The sequence below is a fragment of the Colossoma macropomum genome, unplaced genomic scaffold, assembly GCF_904425465.1.
Source record: "Colossoma macropomum unplaced genomic scaffold, Colossoma_macropomum, whole genome shotgun sequence".
Classification (NCBI taxonomy): Eukaryota; Metazoa; Chordata; class Actinopteri; order Characiformes; family Serrasalmidae; genus Colossoma; species Colossoma macropomum.
The window spans coordinates 5,014,042-5,028,148 of record NW_023494787.1 but is presented as its reverse complement, the minus strand read 5'-3'; the positions used below and the strand labels follow the sequence as shown (position 1 = coordinate 5,028,148).

Genomic DNA, 14,107 nt, shown 5'->3' with positions numbered 1-14,107 from the left:
ATCTACTATGAATTATTCAGCATCTACTATGATTTATTCAGTAACTACTATGAATTATTCAGCATCTACTATGAATTATTCAGTATCTACTATGAATTATTCAGCATCTACTATGAATTATTCAGCATCTACTATGAATTATTCAGTAACTACTATGAATTATTCAGCATCTACTATGAATTATTCAGTATATACTATGAATTATTCAGCATCTACTATGAATTATTCAGTAACTACTATGAATTATTCAGCATCTACTATGAATTATTCAGTATCTACTATGAATTATTCAGTAACTACTATGAATTATTCAGCATCTACTATGAATTATTCAGCATCTACTATGAATTATTCAGCATCTACTATGAATTAGTCAGTATCTACTATGAATTATTCAGCATCTACTATGAATTATTCAGTAACTACTATGAATTATTCAGCATCTACTATGAATTATTTTAGCATTTACTATGAATTATTCAGTATATACTATGAATTATTCAGTAACTACTGTGAATTATTCAGTATCTACCAGTACTTATTCAGTATCTACTGTGAATTATTCTGTAACCAGTAACTATTATGAATTATTCAGTATCTAGTATGAAATATTCAATATCTACTATGAATTGTTCAGTAAGTAGTATGATGTGAACAGAAACTGTTATGACTTACTGAGTAACTTCCTTTTTGAAATAGTTACTTTGCGTCATTCTCTATGTTGTATTATTTTTGTCAGAAATAATGAACAATCAAAACATAAAGAGGAAAATATGATGGTGAAGAATTCCTCCCTAAAGCTAAATGTCTGATCTGTGGCCTCTGCCCGCTCCAGGGGCTGTAATTGACCCGGTGCTCTTACACGTTCCTCACATACCGCAAGCTTTTTCGGATGACAGACTGCCTGTCTTGTACTCAGCCCAGCTAAGGTGTAATGTATTGACTGAGATATGAAGACAAAGGCTCTTTGTGTGTTCAGACTCAGGTTTGCACCTGCTCACTTACAGCAGGCATAACCTGCGTGGATTTAGCACAGGTAATCTCTCAGTTTGGCAATGCTAGCATGAAGCTAACCTGTATTTGTTTATAAGGGTGTCCATGCTGAAGGACAGATCACTGAGACGCACATGTAAACAAGCTTGTTTGACCTTGTATTTTGTCTCATGCTTTCATACCCTTGACTATCCACATGTTTAACCTGCTTACAGTCTAAATCGACAACATGCGGCTCTTTTACTGTCCTGTTGTGGCTCCACAGCAGAATTAGATTTGTAGGTAAAAATAAAATAATCCTTCTTTACAGTAAAATAAAGCTCTGCTGATCGTTCAACACAGTTTAACTCCAGTTCTGGAGTTAATGTAGAACTGCTGATTCACCCTTTAACCCTGAAGATCAGCGCAGACTGCTGGTCACCACAGCAACACAAACAACAGTCTCGCCTAGGTAATAGTTAACGAAACGGCAAAGAGAGAGATTTAAGACGAACATCAATAATTTGGAGATGAACGGACTTATTTACATTTATAATCACTCCAGCTGGTTTCCTGATACGTTTAATCTGCAACGAGAAACTGACAAACACTAAAAAGTCACAAGGCTTCTCATTCACCAGTTTCTCGTTTGAATCTTCCTGTTCCACTTTAAATGGTGCAGCGGTTACATTCTGGCGCCTCAGGCACCATTTAAGGTGGAATGAGAAAATTCGAACAAGAAGCTGGTGAATGAGATGCGACTTCAGCCTCGTAAAAAGTCGAACATTAAGAGACATTTTACAAGAAACTGTTCCACTTTTGAGGAAAAGTTTCCTGCTGGAGATGCGTGAAAAGCAGCTATGGCTAAGCTAAAGCTTAAAGTAGGGCAAAGTAAGTCTGTGTTTGATTGGCTATAGAGCCAATCAAAACTTTATATACTGTTAAAGCAATGACTTTGGGAAAAATCAAGTGTTTGCAATTTCCCCTTTTCCCCAAATGTAGTTGAGACATGTTTGGTGTCTGAAGTTTGTTTCTTTACTTTTGCACTGGAGCTCTGAGGCTAATATAGCTAACAAGTAGTTTAAGCTTATATCACAGATGTTATGAAGGATTTCACTGCTTGAAAAAGAAATGAATGAATGAGAAAGCTCATAACATTCAAAATGGCACTGGTTTATGGAGAAAGTCACACCTTTTAATAAACTGAGCCAATCGACTGGTCAAGTTGCAAGTGGAAAACCTCCCCCTTGATGTGCACATAAGCGTGTACTCAGTAGACAGAACAAGCTGAAAAAACGTGTTTGTGTTATTTGAACCAAATACCACAAACTATTTATACTGTATTTGTCAGATTTTATCAGTGATTTCAAATAAAGTTAATTTGGTCTTTAGTTTGGAGTTTAAAGGTCTCCCCTCATTCAAAGAGAGAGGAATCTGGTCTTGAATGTGTGGAAATAACTGCCCAGTGGTGTTGCCAAGATGGCCATTGAGTGGACAGACTTTCCTTTAAGTACTTTACTTATGCTTCCAATTAGCATGGGGCTAACTACATGTCATGTAGATTTTTACCCTGTTTTTATTTCCAATCTAGTCATTGCCAATTGTGACCCACTAGCTAGGTCTCCCTCTATCACACGATGCTACCAAAGTGAGAAGGAGACAGCTAGCAAGTGTTTTCTCCAAGACGTGAAGCTCCACCACACCTAATGTCACTGGACACCTCAACACGCTTGGAGGAGAATGCTATTCTGTTATGTCAGCTAACAGACGTCCACGTTGGCTAGCAGTGATGGGGGAGAGGGAGGACCACCCAACCCACCCAGAGAGAGAGAAAAAGAGAGGATATACAGCAGAAAATGGCACATTAAAACATCTAGTCAAAATATATATTTCATTATGTAATTGTTGTAAGAATATCATCCAATTATTGCATAAATATTTTTTACTTGTTTTCAGTGATTTTATCTAATGTGTCTTATTCCATAGGCTTGTTTTCATGCATTATTTCTTGAAATAAGCAAATTATCTGCACTATTTCTCAAAACAAGCAAAATGATCTGCCACCTGATTTACACTTCACTAGACAAAATGCTTCAAACAAGCAACAACGCATGGAAATAGCTTAAATAATCTTTTTACATTCTTAAAACAATCTCATAATGAGAAATATTGGAGGTATTGACTATACCCAAGATGTTTTCTCTTGCTAGAGTATCATTTTTTGCATTGATCTCCCAAGGATAGGCCCAACGCTTAGACAGCTCTGCCTCTTAAAAACCTGCTAACTGCGTGTCTGAATCATCTCGCACTCGCCTCAAACCGTGTTCACTGATCTCACACAGGCCTGCTTGTTTGGTTTCTGAGATTCATCATCGCGGGAGTTAGATTTTCTCACCTGTCTCTTTCTCTATGAGAGCTGCGGCCTGTTGAAACTTGCGGTGAAACAGATCCGCTGTACCCCGCCCCATCTGCAGCAGCTCGCTGGAATCTCACTCACTGTACGCCAGCTTGGGCAGTTTGAGTTGTGGAAGTAGCATCATGACTGAATTTACAAGTTCAGACTTAATATATCATGTCTGGATGTGCGCTAATCAAAAGACTGGGGACACTGTGCCTCCATGTGAAGTTTTCTCAGTAGATACTTCTTAGGAAGTAAACATAACACGGATATTTTATGTAGTTAAATAGGTTCAAGTAGAACATACCTTTGGTAATCTTCTCATACTCCCATAACAACGTCATCTGTGAATTATAACAGCAATCAGACAGATATTTCACCCAGATTCACCCTGAAGCCTGGTTTTATAACATTAATGTAACATTTTTCATATTTAATGTTTTTAAGTCACAGAATTCACTTCCATATTGTTTTAATCTCTTGGTGGCTGTAAAATCGCCCCATATAAGCAGCTCACAGTGAGGACTAGCCAGGCTAAAGTAAACAAATAAACTCCTCCTCCCCCCATGCATATTCAAAAGGATGTTTTTTTATGCACAAAAACTTACTACTGATAGAATTTAGGTAAAATACATTTGTTTCATCACGCTGATATTTTCTGTTCTGCTTGTGGTCAAAAATTAATGCAGCACATTTGACGCAGCATCTTTCCACGCACTGTATTTATTTTGAGGGCAGCATGGTCTGTGTGGGCTTCCTCCCACAGTCCAAAGACATGCACTGGCTAACTGGACACGCTAAATTGCCCCTAGGTGTGAATGTGTGTGCAATTGTAAACGTCTGTGTGTCTGCCCTGCCATAGACTGGCGACCCTGACCCTGTCTGTCTGCCTGATGACTGCTGGGATAGGCTACAGCACCCCCCATGACCCAGAAGCATAAGTGGCTTTGAGAGTGTGTGTGTGTGTGTGTGTGTGTGTGTGTGTGTGTGTATTTATTATGATAGATAGTGTTTCTAGTAATTCCAGTTAAAATAAAATAGAATTATATTGAATTAACTGTGTCTGTGTTGATCTGCCAAACTTTTCAGTGACTTACTAACCAGCCCTCCTCCTCTGCAGTAAGTTATGACGTGTGCATTCACTCCACTGTCGGCTGAATTGTTCATAAACGTTAGGTGCTGGAAATAAAGTGTATGTTTTCATTTGTATCTGTGTATGATGCTTATAAAATATCCCTCTTGCTTAAATATTTTTAAAATTATTTAGCAAAAACTAAACTGTGGTAGCTCATGCTCCACTCTCAGATGAGAAATAGATAGATAGATAGATAGATAGATAGATAGATAGACGGATAGACAGACAGATAGACAGCTAGTGGATAGATAGCTAGACAGACAGACAGATAGATGGATGGATGGATGGACACAGATAGATAGACAGACAGACTGACAGATAGATGGATGGACGGACGGATAGACAGACAGATAGATAGCTAGACAGACAGACAAGAGAAGAGTAAGACTGCATTTTCATTTCTATTATATTTTTAGCCTTTACTAGCACATCTGCACACACTGAGACATATTTACAGCCAAGATGGTAAAATGGACATAAAGTATTGTGGCTCCCAAAGTCTATTGATTTTTGTTGAAAGGACAAAATGGCTCTTCTTAATGTTTCGGTTTCCGACCCCTGAGCTAAACCTACTAGTAAGGGGTGATCAGCGGATTTTTCTGTTGTTCTGTTAATGAATTTCTATGCAGAGTTTCAGTTTTCATTCTTTTTCATATTGGTGAGGGTTTGTGTATCTTAGGTTTGTGCATGTGTTATGATGAGGCATGGTTCCTCTGCTTTTCTTACTAAAACATACTGATGCAGGTGTTGTTTCTGAGGAACACATGCTAACAGTGGTATGTTAAGAGGACCTGAAATTCCACAGTGGTAAGTCCTGACCACACAATCTGTTTGTTTTTTTGTTTTTTTTCATCTGATAACAGTATGTTTTGTTCAACTACACCCATGTTATTCCAGTGACTATGTGTTGCTAAGTAACAACAATAGGTTTTTAACAACAAACAAGACTTTAATGGTGTACTTACCGATCTCCAACACAGCTGGCATTTTAAACAGAAGGTAGGGGCAAGTAAAACTAATTCCATTCCAATTTCCAAGACTCAAAAAAGAGGAAGAATGGCTGAGAGAAACCAAGAGCCAGAAGGAACCAAGGCTCAGAAGGAGAAACTCCCTGGGAACATGACGAAGAACCTCTGAGAGAAACCAAGACTTAAAAGGAAATCTCTCTAAGATCATGAGGAACACCCAGAGGAACCAAGACTCAAAAAAGGAAGAACCTCTGAGAGAAACCAAGACGTGGAAGAAAAACCAAGACTCACAAGGGAGAATTCCCTAAGAGCAAACATCTGAGAAGAACCAGGACTTAAAACGAGAAACTCCCTGAGAGCATGAGGAAGAACCACTGAGATAAACCAAGACCCAAATGGAAGAACTCCCTATGAACATAATGAAAAACACCTGAGAGGAGCCAAGAATTATAAGGAGAAACTCCCTAAGAGCATGATGAAGAACGATTGAGAGGAACCAAGACTCAAAAAGAGGAAGAACCACTGAGAGGAACCAAGATCGTAAAGTGGAACCCATCATCTTCAAGTCAATACTAGCAATGTCAGTAGCAGTAAGAGCTCTGAGAATGATAAATAAAGAAATTAAGTGAGTCTCATTAAACAGAATTCAAAGGAATCAATGAAAACCAGTGATCAGCATTAGACGCTTCTCAGGTTTTCTAAAAAGATGACTGATGAAAATCAAATCCATGTTTGTGTTGAATTCAGTACACTGAAGTACACAGAAACGTAGAGAAAATAACCTTTCATCTCAGCCCCCCAGCCGTGCCACACGCTATCACAAGTATCACCATTTGAAGGTCAGATGAGTAACATGGTGTTAATCTCTTGCGGCTGCTTTGAAAGCAAACCTGCCTGTGACGGATCTTTGTGGGGAGAGTGAGATTTCTGCCGAACTCAGCATGAGAAGATGTTTGACGGGTTAGAGGGTGACGAGTGATGTTCAGTCGCACTCTCAACATGTCGGGGTGGCCTCTCCTGCTGTGGCTCATTCATGCTGTGAGAACAGGTAAGATGTACTGTGAAAAATAATAACGTAGCATCTTAAATGTGGGCAGTGTATTTAATATTACTCCTCAAAAGTTTGTTTATCTGTTTTCAGACATTTTTTGTAATTGTAACAGACAAAATGATCTTACTGCTCTTGCTTATTTCAAGAAATAAAGCTTGAAGGATGTAAAATTGTTGACCAGTATGATCACTTTATTTAAGTGAAAGGCTGAATTATGTTAGAATATTCTTATAATAATCTCATGATGAGAAATGTTACATATATTAGCTTTGTTTCAAATGCTCACTGTTTGTCGTGTATGACTGACCTGCTTATTAATTGCGACTGTATTTCTAAAATAGCAACTTTTCATAAAATAGCAACTTCTTCATACTTTATGCAGATTCATACTGGATTAAAATCACTCCACAATTATTACAGTCAGACTGTAAAACTACACACACTGCAGATTCATACTGGATTAAAATCACTCCACAATTATTACAGTCAGACTGTAAAACTACACACACTGCAGATTCATACTGGATTAAAATCGCTCCACAATTATTACAGTCAGACTGTAAAAACTACACACACTGCAGATTCATACTGGATTAAAATCACTCCACAATTATTACAGTCAGACTGTAAAAACTACACACACTGCAGATTCATACTGGATTAAAATCGCTCCCCAATTATTACCCTCAGACTAAAACTACACACACTGCAGATTCATACTGGATTAAAATCGCTCCACAATTATTACCCTCAGACTGTAAAACTACACACACTGCAGATTCATACTGGATTAAAATCACTCCACAATTATTACTGTCAGACTGTAAAACTACACACACTGCAGATTCATACTGGATTAAAATCGCTCCACAATTATTACAGTCAGACTGTAAAACTACACACACTGCAGATTCATACTGGATTAAAATCGCTCCACAATTATTACCGTCAGACTGTAAAACTACACACACTGCAGATTCATACTGGATTAAAATCACTCCACAATTATTACTGTCAGACTGTAAAACTACACACTGCAGATTCATACTGGATTAAAATCACTCCACAATTATTACCGTCAGACTGTAAAACTACACACATTGCAAATGATAAAAATACAGATCTGTAATAATTAACTTGAGCTTTCTTACAGACTCCATCGTCACTCAGTGGCCAGATGTTGTGGACGTAACAGTTGGAAATTCTGTTACTCTAAAATGCAGCGTCATGGAGCTGTACTCCCCCTGTTCCAGCGTGGCCTGGTTGAGAACCTATCCAGAGAACACGACCTTGAGCAAGACCGATACGTCTAAAGTCACTATGCATTCCTCTTCACACGGCTGGACTGAGGTCTGCTCAGCGGTCATCTCCGGCCAGACTGTGGAGGATTCTGGCATGTACTACTGTGTGGTGGTGCAAGGCAAATTCGCTCACATCGGCAATGGTTCCAGGGTTATTGTGAAAGGTGAGACTCCGGCCCAATCCCATTTCTCATTTGTGCCCCTACCTCTCGTTTTCGAGTGTCTCCTTGCCCCTTGGAACTGAAATACAAGCAGTAGTGGTCTTCCCTATGAAATGGGACCCTCAAATAACAAAGAGCATTACTTCATTAACAGCTACTAGCGCTGCTCCGTAGACCCTGCCAGTCTGCAGTGACAGCAGGGGGGAATCATATGCCTTCACCTTAAATGGTGCCTGAGGTGCCAGAATGTAACTGCTGTACCATTTAAGGTGGAACTGGACAATTCAAACAAGAAGCTGGTGAATAAGAAGCGACTTCAGCCTCGCAACTTTTTAGTGTTTGTCAGTTTCTTGTTGCAGATTAAACGTATCAGGAAACCAGCTGGAGTGATTATAAAAGCATAGAAGTCAATTCGTCACCAAATTATCAATGTTCTTCTGAAATCTCTCTCTTTGCCATTTCGTTATCTACTAGCTAGATGAGATGTCGTCTGTGTTGCTATGGTGACCAGCAGTCTACGCTGATCTTCAGGGTTAAAGGGTGAATCAGCAGTTCTACATTAACTCCAGAGTTTAAGACCATTTATTGTTAAACTGTGTTGAACGATCAGCAGAGCTTTATTTTACTGTAAAGGAGGATTATTTTATTTTTACCTACAAATCTAATTCTGCTGTGGAGCCTCAACAGGGCAGGAAAAGAGTCGCACGCAACCCTTGCTCTACACTGACGCCACATAATAGTATTTATCATTTTTGTTGCCATTTGGTGTTCCCAAAAAATATTAAAATATTAAATGAAACATCTTGAAATACTTTCTGGCATCTGGCTTATGTACTTTAGTATGTAGTTTATGGTAGTTAGTCAGTCAGCAGGTATGAGAAATGATTTGCTAATTTATAATGCTTTCAAAACTTGAATAGGGAAACTTCAGAGCAAATGTTTGTTCCACTTTGTCTTGGTTGATGAATCAGCCTGTTCATGTGTGACAAAATAAGGAAAAGTTGCCACCCTGTGAGCAAGGTGAAAACCAACTGACTTAAATTTTATTACCATTTAAGACAATAAGACTGCCCTTAAAAGGGTTTATGAACCGTTTAAAATGTTTATTATGGTTATTAATTAGGTCATAAACACCTTAAAAGCATTAATAAGCAGTTATAACACATTAATAAAAGGGCAGCAGTGATGTGCTCTATCTGATGAATACAGATATTTGGCAAGGAACAGGTCACCATTGTAATATAAATCACTGCTGTCAGAACAGCAATATATTATATCTGTTTATTATTGCTTACTTTTATGGTGTTAATAACGTAATTAATAACTAATAATAAGCTCATTTGAAACCATTCACAAACCCTTTATAAGAGTAAAGTGGTATCCTTATCTTGCCCTTTTTGTGTATGTGTCATAACTGCTTATTAATGTTTTTTAAAGGTATTTGACCTAATTAAACCCTTTCATAAACCCTTTATAAGGGTGGTGTTATTGAACGTGGTACCAAAATCCGTAACCAGAAAGATCTGACCTTTATCAGTACAGATGAATGTAGGCTCACTATTTGGCAAGCAACAGGTCACCGTTGCTCTTTTTTATTAATGTGTTGTATCTGCTTATTGACTATTTTTAAGGTGTTTATGACCCAATTAATACCTATTAATAAACTAATTTTAAAGTCTTTACTTTCTCTACTGTCCCCAGATCCCACTGTGTCTCCAGTCGTGGAGGTCATCTCTCCAGTGAGCTCCACTGCCTCTGTGGTTCCTCTGCAGTGCCTGGTCACTGGAGTTTTACAGACTCAGGTGAAAGTGTACTGGATAATAGACGGACAGCAGGTGATGGGCCACACTAGATGGACACACAGTGAAAACATGGAGTTCACCATCAACCAGCTCCTGCTTTCTGCTGAAGAGTGGCAGAGTCAGCCAGCGTGTGTGTGTGTGGTGGAATACGGCCGAGAAGTGTTCAACAAGACGCTTCAGCAACCTGGTCGAGTATTTTGTACTGGACAGGTTGATAATTTACGCATTGATAGACTATAATGCATCAACACAGTAGGAATTCTAAATATATTACTAATATATTTAGAAATATCAGTAATATATTGCCAATGTCTGGATTTATGCTAAATTTTGTATTACAAAGAGACCTGAAAAAGTTTTATAATAACAGCGAATAGTGTTTTCTTGATTAAACCATTTAGAAAGATATTTCAGTACTCTGTTTTGATTAATCAATTTCATGATGATTATCAGTAATTACAGATTAATTGTGGTCCCAGCCTTAGTTTCAGTGTTTAGCATTATATTGGTGGTATTGTGTCCATGTCATAGAGTCCTATATTTCAGTGTGACTTAATGAACTCACTTTACATTCTGTTTGCTCTCAGGTTCCTGCAGTGTGTGCCATGTTGTAAGACTCCTCTACGTGGCTCTAACTTCCGTCTCTGCTCTCCTGATCTGCATAATAATAGTAGCCAAACTGGCTTTATGGATCCGAAACAAACGGAAGTGAGTAATCACACATTTCTTCAGGCTGAACTCTGTCTGGCTATGAAGCTGAACAAGGTAGTCTCTATTGTAAATTATATGAATTATTCAGTATCTACTATGAATTATTCAGTATTTAGTATGAATTATTCAGTATTTAGTATGAATTATTCAGTATACTATGAATTATTCAGCATCTACTGTGAATTATTCAGTATCTACTATGGATTATTCAGTATCTACTATGGATTATTCAGTATCTACTATGAATTATTCAGTATCTATTATGAATTATTCAGTATTTAGTATGAATTATTTAGTATCTACTATGAATTATTCAGCATCTACTGTGATATTTTATATCTACTATGAATTAGTATTTGTTATTCATAATTCACTGGGCATTATTCAGTATTGACTTTTAATTATTCAATATTTATTGTTAACAATGATTTCTTTTAAATATTTTCCACAGCCAGATGAACGATAACTGAGGACAAGATCATAAGAAGACTCAACAGAACATAACACTTTGATAAAAGTCTTTGTAAAGTGTGGAATCAATGCTCAGAACTTAATCTAAGCCTGAAAATCTGACGCTTTTAGATCTTACGTATTTAATGTATGTCACATATCAATGTGAAGATAAAAACAAAAATGAGCTGAATATTTCTTTCAATCAATAAAGAATCCATTAAAATCTCCTACAGCTCTTTTCATCATTCCGGACACATCTAAACATTTCACGATGTTTTACAGATTTGTGTCTTTTTACAAATTACAAATAATTTCAGAATAAAGCAATTTTACACAGTTCAGTGCCTTCGACTGAACTGGCTTTACACTAAAAACATTGATTTGAGTGCTGGTGTGAGTGTGTGCGCGTGTGTGTAAGCTGGTGTGTGTGTGTGAGTGTGAGTGTGTGTGAGTGTGTGAGTGTGTGTGTGTGAGAGTGTGAATGTGTGTGTGTAAGCTGGTGTGTGTGTGTGTGTGTGAGTGTGTGTGTGTGTGTGTGTGTGAGAGTGTGTGTGTGTGAGAGTGTGTGTGCGAGTGTGTGTGTGTGAGAGACTGTGTGTGAGTGTGTGTGTGTGAGAGAGTGTGTGTGTGAGAGTGTGTGTGTGAGATAGTGTGAGTGTGTGTGTGTGTGTGTAAGTTGGTGTGTGTGTGTGTGAGTGTGAGAGTGTGTGTGAGCGTGTGTGTAAGCTGGTGTGTGTGTGTGAGAGAGAGTGTGAGAGTGTGTGTGAGAGTGTGTGTGTGTGAGAGAGTGTGTGAGTGTGTGAGAGTGTGTGTGTGAGAGAGTGTGAGTGTGTGTGTGTGTGTGTGTAAGTTGTTGTGTGTGTGTGTGAGCGTGAGAGTGTGTGTGTGAGAGAGTGTGTGTGTGTGTGAGCGTGTGTGTGTGTGAGAGAGTGTGTGTGAGAGTGTGTGTTTGTGAGAGTGTGAGAGTGTGTGTGTGAGAGAGTGTGTGTAAGCTGGTGTGTGTGTGTGTGTGTGTGTGTGTGTGTGCGAGTGTGTGAGTGAGCGTTTGTGGTGCAGTATTATAAAGTCAGTTTGCACTATGAGGTTCTGATGTAGCTGAATGTGTCGGGTCTGTGTGGACAGGAAGTGGCTGATTTGTGCTTCTTCGAGGGGCAGCTCTGTTTTTTCAGTGTCCTCATTGTCTTGCGGTTGGACGCAGTGCCTGCAGCTCAGTCTGGGGCTGTAGTGAAGTCCACTGTTCATCATGTCAGCGGAAAAAAACTGCAGTTCAGAGAAAACCACAGTTATCATCACTGAACACCTTCAGCTGCAAACTTGTTATTTTTCCTACGTCTCACTATTCAGTGCCTAGTATGTATAACGTAGTGTCCTCTTAGAAACGATGGTTCCTCAAGGGTTTAGTAACAAAAATGGTTCTATATAGCACACTCAAAGAACCCTTTGGATGATAAAAGGGTTGTTTACATCATGGAAGCGTTCTTCAGACTGATGGGGAATGTGCTTTAGATGGTTCTGTAAAGAACTTTTTTTGAAAATGGTTCTATTTAGCACCCAAAAAGTTTCCTCTATTGTTACAATATCACACTTGTATCAATAGAAGAACCTATTTGGGTGCTATATAGAACCATTTTTTAAAAAGATTCTATATAGAACTGTCTATAGCACATTCATGCATGTTCTCCATCAGTCTAAAGAACGCGTTCATGATGCAAAGAACCCTTTAATCATGTAAAGACTTCTTTGAGTGTTCATGGTTCTACATAGAATCAATTTACTTACCTAAGAACCCTTGTAGAACCATCTTTTCTAAGAGCGTACTCTAAATGAGGTGGTGTCTGAAATGAATCAGTATTTATTATAAATCCATCCATCATCTAAACCGCTTATCCTTCTGGGTCGCGGTGGGGTGCTGGAGCCTATCCCAGCTGTCATCGGGCGGAAGGCAGGATACACCCTGGACAGGTCACCAGTCCATCGCAGGGCAGACAAACAGAAATATACATCCACACACACACTCACACCTAGGGGCAATTTAGCACGTCCAATCAGCCTGACTGCATGTCTTTGGACTGTGGGAGGAAACCGGAGTACCCGGAGGAAACCCACGCAGACACGGGGAGAACATGCAAACTCCACACAGAAACGACCCTGGTCACCCGGCCGGGAAACCAACCCAGGCCCTTCTTGCTGTGAGGCGACAGCGCTACCCACTGCGCCACCGTGCCGCCCTATTTATTATAAATAATTCAGGAAAATAATTCTACTACAAATACTTCAAATACCAAAATATTCTTCTGTGGTATTGTAGTAGGTCTATTACTCACATTACTCTGAGACAAGATTAGAGGACAAAGCAGCCCTACAGTAAAGAAACACCCCTGAACAGCACACAAACCCAATTTACTCATTTAGAAAACACAGTACAGTAAAGTTTAGAAGACACAAGTACAGTAAAGAACCTGAATCTGACACACTGTGCCCTCACAGCAGCAGTGGCTTTCAGTGAACACGAAATAAAGGGAGATAGATAATATTTATACATAACACTTAAATATCAGTGGTGGACGAAGTACACAAACCATGTACTTGAGTTACAGTAGAGACACCCAAGGTAAAATATTACTCCAGTAAAAGTAGAAGTTCCTCCCTTTAGACCTCCACTTGAGTAAAAGTACAAAAGGATTTGCCCTCAAATGTACTTAAGTATCAAAAGTGAAAGTACTAAAAGATTAATTATGACTTTAATGTCCTATTATCATTTTTGTAACAAGACTCGCTTCATTAACTCATTTTAGGTGAAAATACTCCAGTGTCTTTGCAAACAAGCAAAGTTTCAGTTTAAGATTTATTTGAACTTAGTTACAAGTTTAAGTTTAATAAAAACTTTAAACTCAGATTCACAAATTAGTTTTCCTTTACTAAACTGCATCTGTAGGTCTCTGTTCATAAACATAAAATAGACAAAACAAACTTAGTATAAAATGAAATTGTGTTTGTATGAATTCAGAATAAAGACACGTCAGTCACAACTGCATATGTGTACATATTTCTATATTGTGTTCTATTTACACAAAGTTAGGTTAGTTCATCATTTATGTTGAATAGACTCTCCCAAAATTTTACGCTGCTGCACTGATGTTGAACCGTGTGCTGCA

The 14,107-nt window shown here is 38.5% G+C and overlaps 1 protein-coding gene across 1 annotated transcript; it reads left to right on the top strand.

Annotated features, from left to right (window-relative positions):
* The first annotated feature begins 6,397 nt into the window (after positions 1 to 6,397).
* On the top strand, positions 6,398 to 11,127 carry LOC118805004. The gene is made up of 5 exons (XM_036565604.1): positions 6,398 to 6,521; positions 7,678 to 7,989; positions 9,688 to 9,975; positions 10,376 to 10,496; positions 10,951 to 11,127. Exons 1-5 carry the CDS (start codon positions 6,452 to 6,454, stop codon positions 10,967 to 10,969), a joined length of 810 nt encoding a protein of 269 aa, XP_036421497.1. The 5' UTR covers positions 6,398 to 6,451; the 3' UTR covers positions 10,970 to 11,127.
* Positions 11,128 to 14,107: the final 2,980 nt, after the last annotated feature.

Coding starts and splice junctions, on each gene's coding strand:
- LOC118805004 (XM_036565604.1), top strand. CDS start 6,452: ATGTTCAGTCGCACTCTCAACATGTCGGGGTGGCCTCTCCTGCTGTGG. Junction 6,522..7,677: donor CATTCATGCTGTGAGAACAG/GTAAGATGTACT, acceptor GCTTTCTTACAG/ACTCCATCGTCACTCAGTGG. Junction 9,976..10,375: donor CAAGACGCTTCAGCAACCTG/GTCGAGTATTTT, acceptor GTTTGCTCTCAG/GTTCCTGCAGTGTGTGCCAT.